Source organism: Rhinoderma darwinii, chromosome 10 (assembly GCF_050947455.1).
Source record: "Rhinoderma darwinii isolate aRhiDar2 chromosome 10, aRhiDar2.hap1, whole genome shotgun sequence".
NCBI classification, from domain to species: domain Eukaryota; kingdom Metazoa; phylum Chordata; class Amphibia; order Anura; family Rhinodermatidae; genus Rhinoderma; species Rhinoderma darwinii.
Window position 1 is genome coordinate 44,451,471 of NC_134696.1, and position 24,181 is coordinate 44,475,651.

The following is a 24,181-nucleotide window of genomic DNA, read 5'->3' on the forward strand; positions in this document are numbered from 1 at the left end:
CCAGCAAAGTCAATTTGAAGTCATTTTATCTACACGTTGCAGAATTTTTCCGCGCATACATTTACCCGCGGTACATATTTCAAAACCTGCAAAATGTTAATCAAGCTTGCGTTTCCACCTCAGAATTGTATCTGACAAGTTTAGAAAAAAAAAACGCAACAAAATCTGCAGCATAAAACCGCATCAAAATGTAAAAACTGCACCTAAAAACAGAAAAAAAACTGCAGATTTTACCTGAAAAATTACCTGCGGTTTTCTGCAACATGTGCATTAGCCTCAAGTGTCCTCCCTCCTCCACCTCAATCACAAACATGAGTTTCCTTTAATATAAAAATCGCGTTCCCGAGGGACGGATACGCTGCGTAAAAACCACGCAGCGTATTCGACCTGGAAACCGCAGTACATGCTGTCCGAAAACCGCACATTTCGGACGGAATTTCCGCTGCGGAAAGCAGCAGTAAAAAAACGTTCATACAAACGTAGGCCATTGTTATGGCGACGCGTTCCTCCGTTGCAGTCCAGTCCGGCCTCTTGGTATGACGTTGCTTCCCATGTGACAGTTTCAGCGGTCATATGGGATGCAACGTCATCCCAGGAGGCCGGACTGCAGGAAGAAGGAGAGCGTTTTGGGGAAGTATGAATTTTTTTTTATTTTTGCGTAGTTGCGATTTTTGCGGCATAATCACTGCGAATACGCCGCAAAAGTCGCAATACTTTGCTTTCTGTTGCGGGTTTTGCATCCCCATTGAATTCAACGGGGAAAACCTGCAACAGAAAAGCAACAAAAACAAAGCATAAGTTGACATGCTGCGGATTTATATTCCGGACCACAGGTAAAAAAAATTAATTCACAAATAAAGTTTATTGTAAAACATCAGAAGTAAATACAGAGCATCGAGATGTGTAGACAACATGTCCACTGCAAGTACAAAGAAATCGCAGGTCAATTTATTAACATTTACGCTGCATTTTTTTTCCGCACCGTGGGCATGAGATATTCTGAATCTCATCCACTGCGCTGGTATTGTAAACGCTGCGGAATTTCCGCACAGAATTCCATTTTGGAAATCCTGAAGCGTTTACGCTACGTGGGAACCCGGCCTTAAAGTGTCTCTCCACTTCTACCCTCCCGTCCAGATTAACACTGGCCGTGGACAGACGTGCTCCTGCATGCTGGGCGGTACTGCTGCCGTGGAAACCGCACGAGGCTCAGTGTATCCCGCATGGGTACAACTCCAATTCATTGGACCGGTGCACGATGCTCTATGGGCATTGATTGGTTGCCACTGCACACGTGCCACCCAGCACGCAGGAGCGTGTCTTTCCACACTCAATGTCAGTTCGGGCGGGAGAGCATAAATAAGGTCTCAATTAAACCTGGACGACAACCAGCACAGCCAGCATCAGAGTTCCCATAGAGAACTAAGCTGTAAGAAAGAATTTTAAAGGGAAAATACTCATTAAAGGGGTTCTCCGCTTCGGACAATCCATGTTTATTAGAAGGAGCCCCCACTCCATTACATACATCACAGGAGAGAAATATATATATCTCAATAACCTAGACCAGACAACATCTCACCTTTTATCACTTTCCACTTATTGGTGTTCCTGAATTCTTCCATGCGCTTGATTTCCTCTGGACGTTCATCTACAAACTCTGCCACCTGTGCAATACAAGAACATGATCTAAGAACTGCTGCCATGATATGGACTGAATTTACTAAATGTCTATGATGCACCAAAAATAGCGAAATGTGGAACTATATGACATCAATGTGTATCTGCCTACAGTAATTTGCAAGAGATCTCTAGCGCAGATCTGGACTACACCCGCTTACCTTTCTGTGGCTACTGGGAGAGGGATTCGGACCTGCAGTGATGAATAGTGGTAGGGGGCCTGCTGTGACTACTGTGAGGAGGAGGGAAGGTGCACCAACTATATTTGATTACAGGGCTCCAAATAATTGTATAAAGTCCCCAAATCAGAATCTGCATTTTTTTTTTTTTAATTAACTTCTAATGCGGTTTTCTAAATGAATGTTGGTTGCTCTGGGTGTAAAAGTGGCACTATTACATGACTGCATATCAGGTACTTACCAAGGGCTGGTCATCCTCTTCTTCCACAGCTTCTTCCTTTTTTATAGGTCCCTTCTTCCAGTCTTCTGCATCATCATCTACTATTCGCATGCTAAAAGGAGGAAAGGATTACTGGCAGGTTTAGACAAATTCTGTAAGGGTATGTTCACACGGCAAACAAAAAACCGCTGTAAAATACGGAGCTGTTTTCAGGGGAAAACAGCCTCTGATTTTCATCCGTTTTTTGAGGAGTTTTTTTTGCAGACGTATTTGGAGCTGTTTTTCTATTGACCCAATGGAAGGCCGCTCCAAAAACGGCTTGTTTTTTCAAACAGCCACGTAAAAAAATTGCCCCGTCGGAAAGAAACGCCGTTTTTCCCATTTAAATCAATGGGCAGATGTTTGTAGGTGTTCAGCCTCTGTATTTTTAGCCATTTTTCGGGGGGTTTACAGCCCGAAAAATGGCTGAAAATAGGCCGTGAGAACATACCCTAAAACTTAGGAGGGGTAGTCCCATAAATGAAAACCTAAGTTTAAAAAAGTTTTACATTGACACTCATTTAAAAAAAAAAAAAATCTGCAAAAAGATATTACATTTAGAAACTTCTTCCTAGTGCCATTTCTCTAAGGAGATGCTGAGAATACACAACATTTTTTTTTCCCATTTTGACAGCCACAACTTTACTACTTTTCAATAGATAGGCATGCCTCATCTGGGTTAAGTTGTACTTTTTAATGGCACGATTGTAAGATACAACGTTAAAAGCAAACATTTTTTTTTCACTCTTAGTTGGGCTATGTAAAAAAAAAAAAAAAAAAACAACACAGTGCAGATTTGCTGCAGATTTTGCATGCATTTTTTTTTTTTGGGGACAAAATTGGATCCAGAAGAGCAGACCTATAAGGCCAGCCTTTATTTTTTTTTCAGGTTCTGTTATGGCTGGAAAAAATACATGCAAAATTTGTCAAATATCCGAACTGTGAGAACAGGGCCTTACAGCACTTTTTATTTTTACACCATTTCATCAGGCAGTGTAAACAACATCTTAACTCCTCAACGCCGAAGGACGGATATATCCGTCCTCAGCAGCTGCTAGTTCGCGCAGGACGACGGATATATCCGTCCTGTGATGGCGCGGGTACTGAGACTGTACCCACGCGATCAGTGGCAGGAGCACGGCTGTTATACTCAGCCTGGCTCCTGCTGCAACTGCTGGAAATCGAAGCGCGCTCCGATTCCGGCAGTTTAACCCATTAAATGCCGCTGTCAATACTGACAGCGGCATCTAATGTGTTTGACAGAGGGAGGGAGCTCCCTTGGTCACCCGATCGGCGCCCCGGCAAACAAATCGCGGGTCGCCGTCAGGTTTCCAGGACAGCCGGGGGTCTAACAAAGACCCCCAGGTCTGCCTTCAGCAACTGCCTGTTAGGCGATGCCGGAGGCATGACGTAATAGATTGCCTGTCAGTTTTACACTGACAGGCAATAATGCTTTGGTATACTAAGTATACCAAAGCATTATATATGCGATCGGCACCTCGCATAGTGAAGTTTGTGGAAAAAAAATAAAATAAATTACAGTCAAAATAAAAGTGGTTTTATTCTGTAAAAGTATCAAAACAAATCACACATACACATATATGGTATCCCCGCGATCGTAACAACTTGACCAATAAAATGAACACATTAATTAAAAAGCCGGATGAACGGCATCTAAAAAAACTGCAAAAAACAACGGCAAAATTCTCTCTTTTCTCCCATTCTCCCCACAAAAAAATAAAATAAAAGTTAATCTATAAATTCAATGTACCCCAAAATAGTACTAATGAAAACTACACATTGGCCCGCAAAAATCAAGCCCACATACGGCCACATCGACGGAAAAATAAAAAAAATTACGCTTCTTGTATCTGGTGGGACTTGTAGTACAACACAGACTGCTCAATAACTGGGAGGTGGTTACTATACGCAAAGCTGCGTCGAACTTGCTCCTATCTTACCCCTTTGCCTCCACCCTCTTCTTCTTTTTCTTCTTCTTTTCGGCTGGTCCATCATCTAAACTCCCTGTATCCAGATAGCGCTTCAGATAGTCGGCTTTAGAGATCCCCTGCACTTTACCTGCGGGCGCAGCCATGTTACCAGTGGCGGAAGTTAAAGTAAAAAAAACATTTCCGGGTTAGATAAAAAGTAGAACTTCCGGTGGTATTGGTTCTAATGGGTGTGCCAAGGTTGTTGATGACGTCACGGCCATGGTGCAAAGTGGAGTCTGTGTAAAGTTAGACTGTTACATTATTAACTGGGAGGGGGTTGTTATATGTGGCGCCTGTTATGATGCTTCTTGAGGGGGTGGTACAGTCCGAGGTAATGCGTGGTTCACATGGCTGCGGTAAAATACAGTAATGGCCTTCTGTTCACGGTATCCCAGGGGGTTTACCCTTCAGTGTAGGAGGCGCGGTTGCATATAGAAGCGGGTCTTATATAGCGCTATGGTGCCGTTTGGGTCGTGGCATCAGTAAATGTATGATGTACGTCTCAGGATGCTCCATATAACGTGTGGCTTATTAGCTTCTATGAAACGACAACTCCTAGCATGTCCTGACAACCCCCGGCATGCTGGTAGTTGCGCTTTACAACAGCTTTTTTTTAAATATTGATTGCCATTGGTTACAGCTAGACTATGCTGAAGTAGTTATCTAAGCTGCAGTGTAAAGTATGGGGGGGGGAGATGTTTTAGGTTACCTCAGACTTATTTTGCAGTTTAGTCTACCATGCTGCTAAGATACTATCCTTGATCAGACAAAGGCTCAAGCCGTAACGTGTCGGGTTGGCCCCGAGTTATTTTTATTATGGGAATGTAGGATTGGTTTATTCAAAACGCCCTTTTTTCCTATTTCTCATATAAAACGAAACAATTCAGAAAAAAAAAATTGGTATTGCTGCGTCAGACAAATCTGAACTATTAGGGTATGTTCACACACACACTAATTACGGACGTAAATCAGGCGTATTAACCCCCGAATTACGTCCGAAATTACGGCTTGAATGCGTTGACAAACATCTGCCCATTGAAAGCAATGGGCTGACGTTTGTCTGTTCACACGAGGCGTATATTTACACGGTGCGTAAATAGACGCCCGCGTCAAAGAAGTGACCTGTCACTTCTTTGGGCGTAATTGGAGCCGTAATTGGGGATTCCGTTCCAAGCAGAGGCCATACCTCCCAACTGTCCCGGATTCAGCGGGACAGTCCCGGATTCTGTCCGGTGTCCCGCTGTTCCAGGCGGCCGGGGGTATGTCCCGCTGTCAATAGTTGAACTAATACTGAAGCAGGGAACCATCAGCTCCCAGCTTCAGAATTAGTTCAGAGCAGAGGGAGCGCCTCCGCTTGCCGAGGATTCCCCCGGCACAGCGCTACTTTAAGCGCTGTGCTCGGGGAAACCATTGACTTCAATGTCCATATATGGACTGTGACGTCAGCGACTGCTGATTGAGCGCAATTCCCGTTGCCAATGATCTGGCCTGGGATTCCGCTCCTAGAGGAAACCCCTGAGGTTACTGTCCATATATGGACATTGACGTCAGGGGCTCCTCCTGGAGTGGAATCCCCAGCCAGAGTCGGCACCGGGGATTCCACTCAATTCCCCAGCCACAGCGTTGGCAATGATGTGGACGGGGATTACGTCCAGGGAGTAACCCCTGCTGCTAGATGGAGTTTCAGTGGCGCTATCTACAGGGGAAGGGGGGTAGCAATATATACAGTCTGGGTGGCGCTATCTACAGGGGGGCACAGTCGGGAATCAGACGCATCCTCTGTAACACGCAGCAGTAGAACTGGGTTTAGGGGACCCCGTTCTAGAAATTGATTCCTTCAGGAATTTTGAGGCAGATTTTGACCTGCCTGCTTTTTTTTGCCGCAGCGTTTCTTGCCCACGGCCATTGAGAACCGCAGGCAAAAACCACAGCGAAAAGCGCTTTTTCTGCATCTCATTGATTCCGCAGCAGGAAAGGAGATGCCGCTTTCATTTCCCACAAGCGGCTAAGTCGCCCGGGGAAAAAAAAAAGTGAAATCAATGGGAGGCGATTTAGGCCATTCTTTGATGCAGATTCCGATGCGGTTTCTGCGTCAAAATTAGCGTAAAAAAACTGAACTGGGCCAAAATTCCTGAAGGAATTCGGAGGCAGATTTTGACCTGTTATGGCTTTTGCGGCATCTTTCGCCCGCGGCCATTGAAACTAATGCAAGGACCGCGGGGAAAATAAAAATGCTCGGAAACTATATTCTGACCCTGCATCAGCTGCCGGACAGTTTGAGCCCAGAATCGGCTCATTTCCTTTATCTTTATTTTTACTTTGAGGCCTACCTGTTGGCCTGAAGCGGCGGCCAAGATTAGCGGCCACCTTGGTCTTCGGAGCTCCGGAGACCAGAGACCGGCCTGAAAGTGCCCTGGGCCTCTCCGCTACCACTCCCAGCTGGCTGGAGGTCTCGGGAGTGCCCCTAGAGAACTCACTTCTCCCAAATACAGGAGTCCTGGAGACGCGGCCACCATTTTAAATCCAGGCATATACCTATCCTGCAGGCCTGCAAAGACGCCGGGACACTACAGTGGAGGCGGTGAGTTTATGTTTTGACCTACAACTAAGGGGGTACCTGGATCACTCTAGAGGAGAGGCACACAGGACCTAGTGGATCCATCTATTTCCCTGATCTGGTGTGCTGCGTGGAGGTGAAATCCCTGGTGTATACACCTCCAACTACAAAGACCAGCCGTCAGCAACCCTCGCGCGCCTCATATTGGGAGACAAACACTGGGGACACTTACCTCTCGAACGCCCTCTGTATATAGAGGAACCTCTCAGAATTTCTCCTCTGTTCCTGACCTATTCCTATCTCAAGGGGCCAGGCCCCAATTTTTATGGCGAACCAAAGGCTTTCTTCATGACCTACGTTCCTCTGGACTCTAAACCTTAGTAGCCTAGGTAAAACATGTGAAACATTGTACCATTTGGAGCAGCCACCCATATTTAACATTCATCCCACAACATGGTCAAGATCGGACCGAGCAAATCCAGGGAGGCATCCGTTAATCCTAGAACTGGACAACTTCATACGCAAACCTAACCTTGCATCACATGTGGCAGACCTCCCTCTAAATTTACCTTACAAGATGGCGGCTAAGAATCCACAAGATTCCACTCAGGTAGAGGATAGATTTAGACCTTCCGATCTCCAGATCATTTATCAATCGTGCTCTGACCAAAGCTCTTAACCCCATCATCCGAGACTTACATGATATCAAACAGGATATGAAACAGATTGGGGCTAGAGTAGAAAACTTGGAAACTACCCAGGCACAAGTTGCTAACTACACTGAAGCCACCACCAACTCCTTTAATGCATGCCAATCTCACCTAAATAATATGGCCAATTGGTTGGAGGACCAGGACAACAGGGATAGGCGCAACATCAGAATAAAAGGCCTCCCGGAATAGACTCCTCCTTAATCGCTGCCTTCTACGGTAAAACAAGTCTTCATTTCCAGTCTGGGAGACAGCTACAGGGAGGAGATATCCATAGAGAGAGCACACAGAGCCCTCAAGGCGAAACCTAAACCCTCTGATCCCCCCCAGAGACATTATATGTAGACTCTTTAATTCCAAGATATGAGACAATATTCTGCGACTGTCCAGGGAAAAGGACTGTGTAATTCGAAGGATGCAAACTCTTTTTTTCCCAAGACCTGTCCCTGGTCACCCTCCACAAAAGGAGAGCTGTGAGGCCATTCACAGAATTCCTGCGAAACAGCAACATCCCATACAAATAGCTTTTTCCCTTCGGGATTTCTTTACATACCCGAGGCAAGCGCTTCAATATTAATAAATGGGAAGAGCTCCAACCGGTGCTTTCGCTTATGGACCTTACTGATCTAAATATCCCTGACTGGGCACAGGTTCAGGATGTCACCTCTCTCCCTTCTACCGCTCCTCAAACTCCCTGGGAAGTTGCTGGTTCTAGCAGAGGCACAAAAGTTCATAAGAAACATGGAAAGCTGCTCCCAAAAGGATAGATATGGACTGCTCTCATTGATCTAGGATCAGTTACCTGACCTCCACCTTGTACCCGAGTTGCAATCTGTGCAGGCTTACTATGCCTGATGGAAGGATAACCCCCTTATGATATGAGACTGCTTGTTTTATCACATGACTACCATATTCGGCTTACTGGCCTCTGTCTTGTATTGGCTAGATTTACCGGCTAGTGGTCACCCCCTCCTTAGATGGGTTATTTTAGTTGGGGTCTTTGGGTTAGCTTACTTTCATGGGATCACATAACGAGATACCCTCCCCCCATCTGGGGGACTGGGTAATAGACTATCCCACTATTGCTCATCTTGTTTTCCATTAATTTGGTACCACGCGGTTCTAATTGATTCCCAATCCCTAGCAGACCACACGCATATAGGTGCATTCACAATACTGGAAGGGGTTGCAGCTATTTTTCTCCCTAGCTTTGTCAGGCTGGCACTGAGCACCCCTAGTTAAACGATGGTTATTTTATACCCTTGCTATAGTTACAGCTATAGAATAGACACTCACTTAGTAAATCCCTCTCTGACTAAGATCCTATTCTGTTACATTAGGTGTACCACTGTTAAATCGTTTACCTTAAGATAGATAGATCTATGTCGTGGACATAATTGTATGACAGTTAGATGTTTTCTTTAATTACTTATATATGGGCTTGGTTGCCCCTACATTTTCTTCTAATAATAATGACGAACCTTGTCATTACCTTCTGCTGTTAATAAGCCAATGTCGCACTTTACTTACTTCATTTATATGTTTGTCCTAACCCTTGTATCCCACTTTTATGGTTTTCTCCCTAGCGCTCAGGGAGCAAATGTGCCAGTAGAAAGATCACCTCCTGTTGCCAGATTTCAGCTTCGGTCTTTAGGAGATAAGGTATTGCAGATGATCCCCCCCCCCCCCCTACTGTCTATCCCAGGATAACTTACAATACTGTCTGCCTATCCTCCTATAATGTTAGGGGACTGAATGAACCCAGGAAGAGAAGTCAGATACTTTCACTCCTAAAAAAAAAATCTGAATTGGATATTCTTTTACTACAAGAAACTCACTTTAAAACTGCACCTATACCCTCCTTACACCATCATCATTACACAAAGTGGTTCCACAGCACCTCATCTTCTAGGTGAGTAAGCATTGCCTTGAGTAGAAGCCTGCCATATCAACATACATGGACACAATCAGACCCGGAAGGTTGCTTTCTATTTATTAAAGGGACACTGTCGAATGCAACTATTTCAGTCGCTAACCCGTATGCCCCTAATACAGGACAAGTTCACTGGTTGACTGCAACATTAGAAAAGTTTCAGGTTTTTGCAGGAGTGCTTTTGGTGGGGGGGACCCTTCACCTAGCTCTGGACCCACTTCTAGATACCTCTCTACAACAATCCTCTCACTCTAGGTCCTGCGCAGTCCGTAAACATCTCGACACTCTAGGTCTAATAGATACATGGCGCTTGTTACACCCCAAGAACAGAGACTACTCCTTCTCTAAATTGCACAACTCACTTCATAGATTAGATTATTGGTTTATTTCCAGACATCATCTTCCCATGAGAATTAATGCAGAAAGTGAAGCGGTGACCCTCTCAGACCATGCCCCAGTACATTTAACACTGACTTTTTCAAATATTCCCGCTAGAATGTGGACCTGGAGACTCAATGAGACCTTATTAGATGATGACAAAAAGGTGGAGCATGTTCATTACAGAAATGCCTGAATTCCCTTCCCCAGTGGTGTGGGAGACACACAAAGCTTATACAAGGGGTGAGGTTATAGCTCTGGGTTCCCGAATTAAAAAAACAGGTCAATGGAGCTTAACTCTATACTTGCACAAATCTCTGAAAAGGAGACACTGGGGAAGAGATCCAGAACTGTCACAGTGCAACAAGGTTTACCTACCCTACGACTTAAAAAAACTCAGGGACCTTCTGAACATTCTCTGCTAGAAATTATCCATATAGTCCATTTAGACTCTATGCACATGGAGCTAGGGGTTCAAAAGTGATGTCTTCTCTGGTTAAACAGAGAACTGAAATTTCTCATATTTCATCTATTAAAGATGAGAGGGGAGAGCCTCAATCAGATATAGTGGGCATCACTGTGAGTTTCTCTCGTTCCATTCCTCTTTACAACCTACCTTCGGTTCCAGATGCAGAACATTTAACATCCAGATTCCTAGCTTCCATGGACTTGCCCTCTCTGTCAGACACTGAGAAACCAACTCACATCCCGGTTTACACTTCAGGAGTTGACCTCCATTGGTGTTGGCAAAAGCCCTGGCCCAGATGGATTCCCAATTTCTTATTACAAAAAAATTAGCTCTACTCTTCTCCCTAAGTTCCTGGTAGTATGTAATCATCTACTTAAGGGTGGTCATCTCCCCTCTCAAACTTTAGAAGCGCACATAACCCTCATCCTAAAGGAAGGGAAAGACGCTAGTTCCTGTTATAGCTATCCCTTTTGAACACAGACCTGAAATGGTCGGCGAAAATTCTGGCAAACAGCATAAAAACTTTGCTGCAGAGGCAGGTCGGGCTGGAACAGACAGGGTTTATGCCTGGCAGGGAGGGCAAGCATAACACCACGTCTTATCCAACTCATTCACCATGCACAGATTAAAAAGATCCCTTTGGCGTATTTGGGAACAGATGCAGATAAAGCTTTCGACTGAGTCAGCTGGCCCTTCATGAGAGCTACTCTGACAAAGTTTGGGTTTCCTGAACAGTTGGTATCTGAATAGAGAGAATAGCAGATACGAAGGCCAGGATACGATTAAATGGCACTCTGTCCCCATATTTTTCCATCCGTAATGGTACAAGACAGGAATGTCCCCTCTCCCCTTCTCTGTTTATTTTGACTGGACATCTGGATTCAAAAACTACATCAAACAGTATGAAAGGCCTGAAGGTTGGTAACTTCACCCACTCTACTGCAGCATTTGCGGATGTTCTGCTGTTTATTTTAACTAACCCAATCTTGGAGATCCTTCAGCTCATGTAGATCTGACAATTTTGGTCTGATCTCCAACTTTAAAATACATTTTTCAAAATTTGAATTCCTCAATATCACGGCACCGGTCTCTGACATCACTTCCCATACATCGTTCAAATGTCCAGATGTAACTTTAAAATACCTGGGTATACCTCCCTATTGTTCGCTCTGAATTATAGATCCCTAATTACTCAAATAAAAACCCAATTCCGAAATTTCAAAATCCCTTTTCTGTCCTGGATGAGTAGGAAAAATTTTCTTAAAACATATATATTACCAAAACTGCTATATGTGTTACAGACTGTACCTATATTTCTCCCACAAACTTTTTTCAACACGGTTAGAAGTCTGTCTGGGGCCTTCTTGTAGAAACCCTAGACTTCCTCACAGACTTCTCATCCTCAAACACACACAGGGTGGTATGGGCCTCCCAGACATCTACTCCTACGATAGAGCAAATCACCTTAGTAGATGGGTTCTACTTAATAAGTGGCAAGATACGCGCACACGCCCCCCCCCCCCCCCCCCCCCCACGTGGAATTAGAAAGACTCTTACTAGGACCCTGTCTCCTCCCACTCCTGGGGGCAGATTTAAGTACCTTACCCCTTTAACTAACATTTACCCCGTATCTAAAGTCACTATATTAGTGTTTCATAAACACCTAGCCTCACTAGTTCCCCCTAGATCCTTATAAAGAGAAGGAAACCACAGCACTCCAGTGAAAAAAATGTGTCTAATTCACCAACAAATCACATGCAACATTTCAACCCTCAAAGGGTATTTTTCAAGCATGGTTTCCTTCTCTTTATTTGGATCTGCTATTTCCCCTGGACTATCTTCTGTGAGCTCCCCTCTAAAGTTCAGATTTCTATGTGGTCCATATGGTCTGGTTGCTGGTGGTGCTGTTGATATTTATTTCCCCCCCCCCCCCTAGATCCTTCTCACCATCTACACCTATAAATTTCCTACCCCTCACTCTGGGAAAAACCTGCCCCCCCCCCCCCAGAAAGTTTTTGGGAAGACCTGGATTTCACTCCATTACATTCTCATTTCCAAACCTCTGCTACCCCCTCGTTAGAGTCTGTGAGGTGATCTATCACAAGGCAAGGGAATTTTCTACTCCCAGAGTTATGCTGGATAGACACCCTTCTTCGATTCCCACCTACACCCATCAAACTATCTAAAATATATTCAGATCTCAGATCTCACTGCTCCAGATAGGCCCAGTTTCATTTTGGCCTGGGAATCGGAACTTCAAGTAAAGTGGTCCCCATCTGGGATTGCAATAATTTTGAAACATTCCCACAGTTTCTCGAAAATGCGTCAATAAGAAAATTATTTTAAAACCTTGACGAAGTGGTATAGAACCCCTGAATTTCTGTTTAAAATTAGTCTATCCCCAGATGGTTCTTGTTGGCGTTGTGGTGGGAGTAGGGAGTCGATCTCTCATATCTGGTGGGATTGCCCTCTAATTAAACCATTTTGGGCTGGAGTTTCCTTCTTAATTTGCCACACAACTGGCAATAGTACATCTCTGCAGGCATCCCCGATACTAGTCTGGCTACCGATGGACTCGTTTGCCCCGTCCAGAAACGATCTCACTACACATATCCTCACAGCTGCAAAGTTGTGGATCCCACTCAAGCGGTGATCTATGCTTCCCCCAACTATGACCCAGCTGGAGGACCAATTAGATCACATTTGTAGAATGGAGGAGTTGGGTAGTTGGAAAACGGAGATCACATTCGAAATGCATGATGGTTTGGCCCCCTGGAAGTAATAGACCTGATTCTCTCAACCTCCATATAATTGCTTCCCAGAATCCTTAATCCCCTTCCCTACCCTCTTAGACAATTTGTTTCCTCTAGCTTAAATTTGGAGAAAATACAAATTATGTAGGTTTATACATCCCGATTACAACAGCTACAGGAGGAGCTGTCTCTAACAACCCATATTTACCCTATCTGCACCATACGTGAATAGTCTTCCCTACTGGCGAGTACACCTAAGAGCGCATTCTTTATTGTAAATACTTAGTTTTTGGAATGTTGTCTTTTTTTGTACTTCTTTTATATATCTATTGACAGCTTGGACGTGGGAGTGTAAGATAGCCACATAAGACATTTATATTCTTTATACGAGGTCGTGCGTGGTCTTACTGATAGTTTTTTTATTTTAATCTCATAACTGATGTATTCGGAATCTTTTCCCGGTCATTTAGTGTCATAATATATTATCTAGGTTTTCGTTCAAAAAACTCTTTAATAAAATCCGAATTGAAAAAACGAAAAAAAAAATGTTTAATGGGAGATCACGCGGAAATCGCAGCAAGAACCGACGTGCAGCTTTTTTTTCCCCCCCCCACGTGCGGCTAAAAGCTGCCCAGGTAAAAAAAAAAAAAAAAAAAAAAAAAATACGCCTCTGCTCCCCATTGAAATCAATGGGGGAGGGGGGAACAATCTAGGAAGTCTTTTGGCACCGATTTGGCGTCTTTAATGTGTTGCCTAAATTCATGAGAAAATTGCAGAGGCATCATGGGGCTCGATGCACTGAAGACAGTTTCAGCAGAATAGATGAGCAAAAATAAGTATCCAAGATGGCGGTAGCACGAGAACGGCGCAGGAAGTACTATGTAGGTACATCAAATACAAACGTTCATGACTGTAGTTCACTTACATTCACGAGAACAGCTAATCTGGAAAGAACAAAAACCAGACTGCTTCTTTTGTTTTTTGCTAGATGCAGTATTGGAGGGATTCCCAGACATCAATGTTAATTGTGATTTCAAGTCATATCTTTCTTGTAAGAAAAACAAAAACTGCTAAATTCATAATTTGGAAAAATACAGGTTATCCATAGACGGTATAAATCTGGTCTACAAACATAGCAAAAGAAAAAAACAAAAAAAAAAAAAAAAAAAAAAAAAACTCACTTGAGCCATAAAAGTAAAAAACAAAAATAGTTTTTATTTCAAAGGAAAGTTTAATTACGGTACATGACCCTCTTTGTAAAAAATAACCAGTCCTCTACATCCAAGCATTAAACAGTTGCAGTATCAGAATTATTTTTCCACAAGAGAATAAATATGATGATATTCTTGAGCAGGACTCTGGTACTACATACATTAAATAAGGGTTTATGGAACTACAAATTGCTACCATATTCTTTTTTTTTTTTTTTTTTTAAACTCCATCTCAAAACACAACTTTCTTAAAGAGGATCTGTCACCAGTTTGGTAATGCCCAATCGAACTAATCTAATAGACGCTGCCACACTAATAATGCTAGTGAAAAATTGTGTCCCAAAATATTTTAAAAGTTATGAGCTTTTTTCTAAATATGCAAATGATGCTATACTAGACAAACGGGTGTCAACACCAGCGAATCTCCTGAGGGGGCTTTACCTCACAGCCTCTGACGCTGTCCTATCAGCATGAAGCTGCTTCACACAGTGTGAGAGACTGAGGCTTATGAAAGATGAGATTCTAATCTTTCATATGACACCAGGATCGCAGTTCTAGCTGTGAAACAACTGGAGGTATCACCAGTTGAATACACAGTCGGGAATGGAAGCTGTAGACTATATGATCACACTGTTGCTGGGCAGGGAAGGGGGAGAAGCTGTATGATGATTAGACCGCGTCATACAGAAAACATTACACCGCCCAGAGTGAAAAGAAAGAGTCACCTTCAATTCTGCAAATATAGCCAAATTAGCATATTTAGAAAAAGGACACGGTAGTTAGCAGCATAGCGCCTATTAGATTAGTTAGGAGATAGAGAATTCATAAACTAGTGATGGATCCTCTTTAAAGTGGACCTGTCACCTTTCCTGACATGTCTGTTAGTAAATTATCGTATCCCCCATGAAATAACGTTTCTGGAGCATCTTTTCTTAGGACTATGTTGTGCTGTTCCGGTTATTCCTTCTAAAAATGTATGAATAAATTGACAACTGGGTGTCACCAGTTGGGGGCACGTCCCTACAAAGACTGACAATGTCCAAACAGTGCTGTCCGTTTCAGATTGCGAAAAGCCCTTTTGACACTGGGAGTGGCAACACCCAGTTGTCAATTTATTTATACATTTCTAGAAGTAATAACAGAGGAATGGCACAATGCAAAGTTCCAGAATGGTTATTCCATGGGAAATACAAGTACTTACTAAAATAGACATGTCCTGTTTTTTGACAGCCGGTATTCACAGGCAGTAAAAAAATAAAAAATAAAACACCAACGGCTGTGTGAATACACCCATAGAACTTCATTGTTCTGAAAAGCGTCCGTCACACGGCTGTTTTTCACTGTAGCATGAATGCAGCCTAAGGCTTCATTCACATCTGTGTCAGCTCTCCGCTCAGGGATTCCGTCTGAGTTCTCAGACAGGGGAACCCTGACAAAAACGGAAACCGTAGGTTTCCGTTTGCATCACCATTGATTTCAATGGTGACGGATCTGGTGCAATTGGTTTCCGTTTGTCTTCATTGTGCAAGGATTCCGTCGTTTTGACGGAAGCAATACTACGGTATTGCTTCCATCAAAACGACGGAACCCCTGCACAACGGGGACAAACGGAAACCATATGAACCGGATCAGTCACCATTGAAATCAGTAGGTTTCCGTTTGTTTCAGTAAGTGTTCCGTTCGGTCTGAGCTTTCCGACGGAACGCCAGAAGGAAGCCGACGCAGATGTGAACGAAGCCTTGGAAACAAAATATTTCGTTTCTAAAAGGATGTGGAACACCAACAGCTCCAAGTGAACAGATACAAAAAACTCAAGAAATAGTAATCTAAGAGAGTTAAGGATTGTTTGACAGTTTATCATAGCCAAAAAAAAAGAAAAAGTCCAGAGCAATTCCCTGTATGTTAAAAAAACATTTGTTAGCAGACAGTGCACTTCAATACTATAACTGTTCTATAAATGTAAAACATCTCCCTAAAAATGGATATGAGAGCTGCACCCAGCTTCTAAAAGCTTCACCAATCAGTATGGGGTACAACGTAAAAGGTATACGTGCTCATCTCCTTGCTCCCCCCAAGACACCATCACTATCTTCATGTCCGTCCTCCCAGTGTTGCCAACTCAGGAGAGAATGGAGATCGGGATATATTCCTTCCCAAACTGCACTTGACGAACTGGTAGAAGAAAAAGTGAAGTCCTCCAACGTGCAGTCTGTTACTTAATGGGCAGTCTTGGCATCCACTGCTTTGCTTTCCTCGGTCATTGAAAATATGCCCTAAATTTACAGTGCATTGTCTGCCAACAGATGTTCTTAAATGTGGAATTCTCCAGAACAATTGTGTTTCCTCACACAAAGAATAAATGTTAAAAGTGGTGGTCTTATCAAATACACGGTGGCATATTGCTAGAATACGCCACCAATATCTGATTGACAGGGGTCTGACCACTTTGACCCTGCCGATTGCAAAAATGAAGAAACAGTCGACAGAATAGGAAGCGCCATGGTGCTGTCCTGGCGCCGCTGCCACTTTATTATAGAGCCTGGAAGGGGCACAGTGGTCTAACCTCTGCTGAGAAGACATTGGCGTCCTATCCTAACAATATGCCACAAATGTTTGATGAGACAACCCCTTAAAAGTGGGTTGTCCTCTTGTCCAGGTAAGCCCAGTTTGGGATTTAAGCTTTCCATAATATACATTATTATATCCCTAATGGAACTTCTCAGGTACACAGAGCGGTCTCTAGTTGTTCTTACGTTACAAACATTTTGTGATGTAAGGATTGTATCTTTGTCTTTAAACCACCCACACCCTTCAAGAAAGTTTTTTTTTGTAGGTTTTCCCTTAACTTAAATTAATGGTGTTCTGCCAATATAACCCTCTCCCATTGCCGTGGGTATTTTAGATTCCATGTCTGAAATTGTCCATGTTCTCCAGCTGTTTCTTAAAAAAAAAAAAAGTAAGTATGAAAAACCAGGAAAAAAATAAAAAATGGTGCCCCTATTCTAAGAACTCTGTAGTTGAGAGGTACCAATAGCCTCACTGATTCATAGGCTTAGATGCCAATATAAAGGAAATGTATTCCTCATCACATCTGCCACACAGCGAGGTAGTTGTTGGACTTCTGTTATAGAAGGAGATGATAGAAAGTAACAATCACCCCCTGCTTTTCTCCATAGAGTATAGCTTGGATCATAGACCGCTAACAACTACCCACTGTCTATACTTCATAACCTTCTGTTTTCATGTCGTTGAGTCCCAGGTCTTCATTCTGATCAAATGATCGCTCATACTTCTCCACTTTCATTTCAGGATCCTCCTCTGGTGCATAAACATTCTGCAAGGAAAGAAAATGAGAATACTGTGAGGATGCATTACTGAGCCCTATTTTTTTTATCTAACATTTTTTGGAGATACCTGGAGGTAGCTGTTCCCGGCTGGATCATCCAGAACAAAATGAATTTTCATCTGTGCCTCTAAGATCTGCAGGGGAAAACAAAAGATTAAGAACCTGAAAGACCAATAAGCGGATGAAGTAATTAGACTCACACTGAAGTTCTCGCTTCTGTTTTTACACCCACAATGGATCAATATTTTCGCTCACTGACAATGAATCAGTCCGGTCTGCTACTGGATAGAATGGTGTAGAAGGCTATGCTATCCAGTAACAATCAAAAACCATGGAAATCCGATGAATCTAATGCAAGTATGTAAAGTCCTGAAGATGTTCTGATACAAATTTCACCCATAAGAAGGAGTGACAAACACTTAACATAAAAATGTCAGTATTGACCTGCATCACCCATTACTCTGAGCTACCTGATCAATTTTCTTGCCAAATTCCTGCAGTTTCTCCTTCCTGTCTGACATAGTGCTGTCACCCAGAGTGAAGGGATTTTTGTCAACCACCTGTAAAAAGCACAACATGAGCAAATTCGGAGGACACAAACTTATTTTCGGCATTATGAATGGTCTGGCTCATTCTAGATTCTTACAATTGACAGGGTGTCTAAGCTAAAATACAAGTAGCAAGAATCAAAGACCATTCATACTACGGTTAATGGAGATCAACCATCTCTTTTCCCATTTCAGGATATTGCGAACACCATTTTCACATTATCTTAAAGTGTAACCGTCCTTTAATTTTGTTTCCCCATAAATCAAGCGTTGATAAGAAACTTAAAACGTGTACCTATACTTTCAAAAAGCTTTTGACGTGTCACAGTGAGTGGTTTGCTGCTTTGTTTTTGCTTGGCTTTCCTCAGAAAGTTGAGCAAGTGCTGTACAGGCTCAACAAAGTCCATAAGTCAGTACACGGCTCGCTTGGCTTTCCGAGGAAAGCAGGGCAGAAACTATGCAGCACAGCGCTCACCTGAAAGCTTCTGCTGCTTCTTTTTAGCGATTGGTGGGGGTCTCCGTGCTTGGACCCCACCGAACAAAACTTCTGACGTGTCAAAAGTTTTTGGAAATTATAGGTACACTTTAATAAACCACGTTACAGAAAATGGCCTCTTTCCTTCCCCCTGCCTGTTACACTAATCATGTACTTTTAATGCACTGGTTTAATCCATATTTAGTGAGGCAGAGCTGAAGAGACATTATCCTCTCACTGAGGGATTAGGTTACAGGTGTTGCCAATAAAAGTCTATGGAGAGGGGAGGAGGTGGGTGCAGCTGCTGTTCTAATAAGTGTTTTTCTGTTTCAACCCAGGGCTGGATTCATAATGCTCAGTACTGCTATGATCTTCTCCATGTTGCTGCCGCTTCTTGCAAGAGTTTTACGTCTGACCCCAGTGCTGGATTCTAGTAAAACACCTACTAGAAACAGAATGTGTGTCTCTCTCTCCCTGTGTCTATCTGCAGCAGCTCACCCTCCTCCCCTCCTTAACCCCTTCCCGCTGCAGCCATTTTTCAGATTTTAATTTTTTCCTCTCCACCTTCCAAAAGCCATAACTTTTATTTTTCCATCGATATAGTCCTATGACGGCTTGATTTTTGCGGGACGAGTTGTAGTTTTTCATAGCACCATTTATTGTGCCATATAATGTACTAGGAAACGGGAAAAACGTATTTGTGGCGTAGAAAAAAAAAAAAAAGGCGATTCCTCCATTGTTTTTTGCGCTTCGTGTTTATGGAATTCACTCTGCAATTAAAACAACATGTTAACTTTATTCTGTGGGTCAATACGATTACGGCGATACCAAATATATATAGGTTTTTCCATATTTGACTACTTTTAAAAGTAAAAACCTAAGTGTAAAAAGTAAAATTTATTTTGTGTCGCCAAATTCTGAGAGCCATAACTTTTTTAGTTCTCAGTCGATTAAGTGGTATGAGGGCTTATTTATTGCGGAATAATCTGTAGTTTTTAATGATACCATTCTGGGGTACATGCGACGGTTTTAATTTATCACTTTTATTTCATTTTTTGTGGGAGATGAGGTGACCAAAAAAATAGAGATTCTGGCGTTTACATTTTTTTTTTTACGGCGTACACCGTGCAGGTTACATGATATATTGTAATAGTTCAGACTTTTACGGACGCGGCGATACCAATTATGTTCATTTATTTTATTTTTTTACTATGCTCTAGGGGGAAAATATATATTTTTTTTTAAACTTTCAACATGTATATTTTGCGATCCAGCTTGTTACTGTGAAGTGACGGCTGTAACACACAGCCGACACCCGCATCATATGGAGCGGGTTCACTCCGTGAGCCCGTTCCATACTTCCCGTACCCGACTAGGACGTATGGATACATCAAATGTCGGGAATGGGGTTAAAGACTTCTATCAGCAGCATGCAACAACTCTTGCACACGACCGAGATCAGGCTGTGAAAAACGTCCGTGTGTCGACCGGACTTCCCTGCCCGGCCACGGTACAGGTGAACGGGAGTCCTGGCGTCAGACATTGATGCTAGGAGCGTCTGCCTCCCCACGGAACTGCTGTTCTGTACTGTATCATTTTTTTCAGTACGGAACAGTAGGGCTGGCAGTGACTCCTAGCATCATAAATGCCTGTGACGCCAGGAGTCCCGTTCACCTGTACCGTGGTCGGGCCAGGAAACCCGTCCGTCACGGACCGTTTTTCACGGCCCAATCTTTGTCGTGTGCAAGAGCAGTAACCTGATCTCTCAGTGAGCGGTTTTCAGCCTCACAATGAATACAGATTTCATCAGTGAACAGAGAGAATGATCAGTGCAGGAGGTGGGTGGAGAAGAGGAATCTGATAAGTGCAGAAGGAGGCATTTTTCTGTAATAAGATTTATTTAAACATTTCTTATCACCGCTTGTGCCCTTGATATATGGTAAAAAATTTAATGAAGCTTACACTTTAAATTAACAGCTTACTTATTATATAGCTAGAGTATGCAAGAATATACCAGTGTGGTGAAAAGTATCATTACACCATATTCAATGGTGGTAAAAGGGTTGTTAGAATAAGTAAAATTCCCTTTTCCACAGACTCAGCACCACTCTTGTCCATTGGCAAAATTGGATATTGCACCTCAGTCCCATTGAAGTAAATGAGGCGGAGCTGCAATTCCTGAAACAGCCCGTAGAGAAGAGTGGTGCTGTCTCTGAAAAGAAACTTCAACCTTTTTTTTTTTCCTGATCTTGCTCATCCGCATTAATGGTAGTACCCGCTGCTCACAGAGTGCCACTTCCTTTTAAGCTCCGCTCTCACAAATTAATCAAAGTCAAGCAGTATCATCTATTACCAGGTCTCTGATGTCTTTCAAGAGTCCCTCCAGTGTGGTAAACTTCCCTCCAAGAGCTCCCATTCCCAATTCAAACTCCAGCTCTGGAATACTTATGTTGCAGGTATCAGACTGTTGGAGCAAAATAGCTAAATTATCTTCCTACAAGTGCTAAATCTATGGATGACATGATTAGGGATAAAGTAAAATTCCCCATTAAATGTCACCTGCTTAACCCAGCAAGAATTGCAGCATCAGCTTAAAAACAGTTCTATTTCTAATATTTTAGGCCTTGTTCACATGGCGTGTATTCGACGCGTTTTACGCGCCCAAAAACACATGCTTTAAGCTTTCCATTGACATCAATGGGAAAGTGCATTTTAGTGCATACGACGCGTTTAAAAACGCAGTGTAAAAAAAAAAAAAGCAGCGTCAGGTCAATTTAGCGCGTAAAACGCGCCTAATTCCCATAGTCAATGGAAGTCATAATTACGTGGCCAAGAAACGCACCGAAAACACAGCAAAAATGTCTGTATTTCATAAAGCACTTTGAAAAAACGCTAGCGTTTTTACGTCGTTTTTTTTTAGCACCGCGTGAATAAGACCTCCTAAGTATTCCATCATCACAGGGTCTGTTCAACAGGACTGGCGCATAGCAAATGTGGTGTCAATATTCAAAAAGGGGTCAAGAAGTGAGCCTGGAATCTATAGACCTGGTTTTCCCGGAGATGCTATTCTGGAGCATGTCAATGAAAATAAGCGGTTAACGCAGCATCAGCGTGGGTTTATGAGGGATCAGTCCTGTCATACCAATCTGATCAGCTTCTATGAGGTCAATTCTAGACTGGACCTGGATAAGGCTGTGGATGTGGTGTATCTGGACTTTTCAAAGGCGTTTTTATACTATGCCGCATAAAAGGTTGGTATATAAAATAAAATGTTGGGACTGGGGGAAAATGTGTAATTTGGTCAACAACTGGCTCAGTGATAGAAAACAGAGCGTGGTTATTAATGGTACATCCTCAGAGTGGGTCGTAGTTACCAGTGGGGTTCCACAGGGGTCAGTATTGGGTCCTCTTTTGAATATGTTTATAAATAATCTTGTATACCGTTTACAGCGTATACTTTCAGTATTTGCAGATAATACAAAACTCTAAATTAATCAAACACAGAGGAGGATAATATAATACTACAGAGGGATTTGGGGAAGCTGGAGGTTTTGGCAGAGAAACAGCAAATTAAGTTTAATGTGGATAAATGTAAGGTTATGTACTTGGGCCGAGGAAACAAATTTTACAATTATGTATTAAATGGTAAAATACTGAGAAAAACTGCCACTAATAAAACTAGGTGATTTCCCTTAGGCAACTAGTGCCAGGCAGCTGCTGCCAAGGCCAATAAAATCATGGGATGCATCAAAAAAGAGGAATAGACACATGACAAGAACATAGTTTTGCCGCTTTAGAAATCACTAGTCAGACCACACATGGAATATGGTGTACAATTTTGGCCACCTGTGTATAAGGAGATGTCTGAACTAGAACGGGTGCAAAGAAGGGCGACCAAGGTAATTAAGGGAATGGGCGGATTGCAGTACCAAGAAAGCTTATCAAACTTGGGACTATTCAGTTTAGAAAAAAGACAGCTTAGGGGCGATTTAATTACAATGTACAAATGTATAATTGGACAGTACAGAGATCTTTCTAATGACCTTTTTACACCTAGGCCCGTAACAAGTACAAGGGGCATCCTCTATATCTAGGAGAAAAGGCTTCACCACCGTCACAGACAGGGATTCTTTACTGTAAGAGCGGTGAGACTATGGGACTCTCTGCCACAGGATGTTGTGGTGGTTGATTCTTTGAACAAGTTCAAGAAGGGCCTTGATGCCTTTCTTGAAAAAAAAATATAAATTTTACAAGTTATTAGGTTAGGAGTACAAGATTCTGGAGACGGGACATAGATCCAAAAATTGTATGCGGATTGCCTAAATTCGCAGTCGGGGAGGAATTTTTCCCCTAATGAGGCAATTGGCAACAGCTTCATGGGGGGGGCTTTGACTTCCTCTGGGTTAACACGGTAGGATTATAGGTTGGACTTTATGGACCCGTGTCTTTTTTCAACTACGTAACTATGGATGTTTAAGTAACTGTTAAATGAGTCAATACAACTACATCCAATATACAAGTTACAATGTGTCACAACAAAACAAGTCTGCAGAATATCTAAAAGCAATCTCCAGATTAAAAAAAAGAAAATAAACAAAGTATAAAGGGCAGAATGTAAATGCAGTTTTGTTCTACCTGTGCCATACAGATAAAATGGTATAAAACAGGTCTTACTTTAAGGACATCTCTTGTAAGGTCAGATGGATCAGTCATGTGAAGTGTAATTTTAGTACCAAGAGATTCAATAGCTCCTCCAGATTTGACCTAGAATAAACAACATACTGAACAACAACATCCTTCCACAGGTTCTAGCCCCTCGCAGGCAATTACCGCTTAGTCTGGTGTTTTAGTCTTTGCAGGCCAGTAAAACCAAGGTGGAGAGGAGTTATGAGTGTGTTGGACATTACACTACATAGAAGAGCATAGTAAGTGCCTGACACCTAATTGTCCAAAAATCCCACTACCTCTGAATACGCCTATAAGGGTTTTCCAACAAAATTGCATTTACAGCATATTTTTGTTAAATGGATTATAGTGGACCAAACATGGAGTCTTCTGAGTTGAGCCAAAGGGGCATGGTTCTTAGAAGATGGCCCTTTTGTTGTACAGATTAGTGGGAGTACCAGTGGTCCGACTCTCACCAATGACACATTTATGGCATATCCTAACTATTTGCCATGACTGTATATAATTGGAAGGCCACTTTATACACAGAAGGAAAATTGCAATACAGGTTCATGGACCTTTTCAATATCAGGTAAAGAAATAAAAGCTGCTCTGCAGGTACAACAGAGATAGAGAATTAAATTATGGACTTTTGTGCTCACTTCTAATAAGGTAAAATATGAAGCAGAACGTACCTCATTGGTCCTGTGGCCGCAGGCATCGCAGTTTGTGGCCATAATAATGACATCTTTAAAGTGAGGGATTTCTGGGAATCCGTGAAGGAAATGTTCTACATGTATACTTAGTTTTTAGTTAGCACTTTACTTTGTTGTTTGGTGGCAGTGGAAACAGACATCACCCGAGTTGCATCACTATATGTTACTTTAAGGGGGGATTCACACGAACGTGTATTGGGTCCGTGCGGGCCGCGTGGTTTTCACGCGCCACGCACAGACCAATACAAGTCTATGGGGCAGTACAGACAGTCCGTGCTTTTTGCGCAGCGTTTGTCAGCTGCGCAAAAAGCGCG

The 24,181-nt window shown here is 42.7% G+C and overlaps 2 protein-coding genes and 1 long non-coding RNA gene across 4 annotated transcripts in view; 1 reads left to right on the top strand and 2 right to left on the bottom strand.

Annotated features, from left to right (window-relative positions):
• The window catches only part of BUD13 (BUD13 spliceosome associated protein), a 22,936-nt gene extending 18,035 nt beyond the window's left edge, over nt 1-4,901 (bottom strand). Inside the window, exons 1-3 of the mRNA XM_075839797.1 lie at nt 4,077-4,901; nt 2,098-2,188; nt 1,580-1,664 (exon numbers count right to left, since the gene is read on the bottom strand). Coding sequence (XP_075695912.1) covers nt 1,580-1,664; nt 2,098-2,188; nt 4,077-4,210 — 310 coding nt within the window. The 5' untranslated portion in view covers nt 4,211-4,901. The remainder of the gene's footprint in view (nt 1-1,579; nt 1,665-2,097; nt 2,189-4,076) is intronic.
• LOC142661999 (uncharacterized) lies at nt 4,323-17,919 on the top strand. Of its 2 annotated transcripts, none has more exons than XR_012850858.1 (2): nt 4,323-4,437; nt 17,427-17,919. It is a non-coding gene; the product is annotated as an uncharacterized LOC142661999 (long non-coding RNA). The 2 variants fall into 2 exon arrangements; XR_012850859.1 differs by lacking the exon at nt 4,323-4,437 and adding an exon at nt 8,958-9,035.
• The window catches only part of ZPR1 (ZPR1 zinc finger), a 24,477-nt gene continuing 14,397 nt past the window's right edge, over nt 14,102-24,181 (bottom strand). Inside the window, exons 9-14 of the mRNA XM_075839798.1 lie at nt 23,847-23,917; nt 23,161-23,250; nt 20,840-20,950; nt 17,934-18,023; nt 17,532-17,597; nt 14,102-17,451 (exon numbers count right to left, since the gene is read on the bottom strand). Coding sequence (XP_075695913.1) covers nt 17,335-17,451; nt 17,532-17,597; nt 17,934-18,023; nt 20,840-20,950; nt 23,161-23,250; nt 23,847-23,917 — 545 coding nt within the window. The 3' untranslated portion in view covers nt 14,102-17,334. The remainder of the gene's footprint in view (nt 17,452-17,531; nt 17,598-17,933; nt 18,024-20,839; nt 20,951-23,160; nt 23,251-23,846; nt 23,918-24,181) is intronic.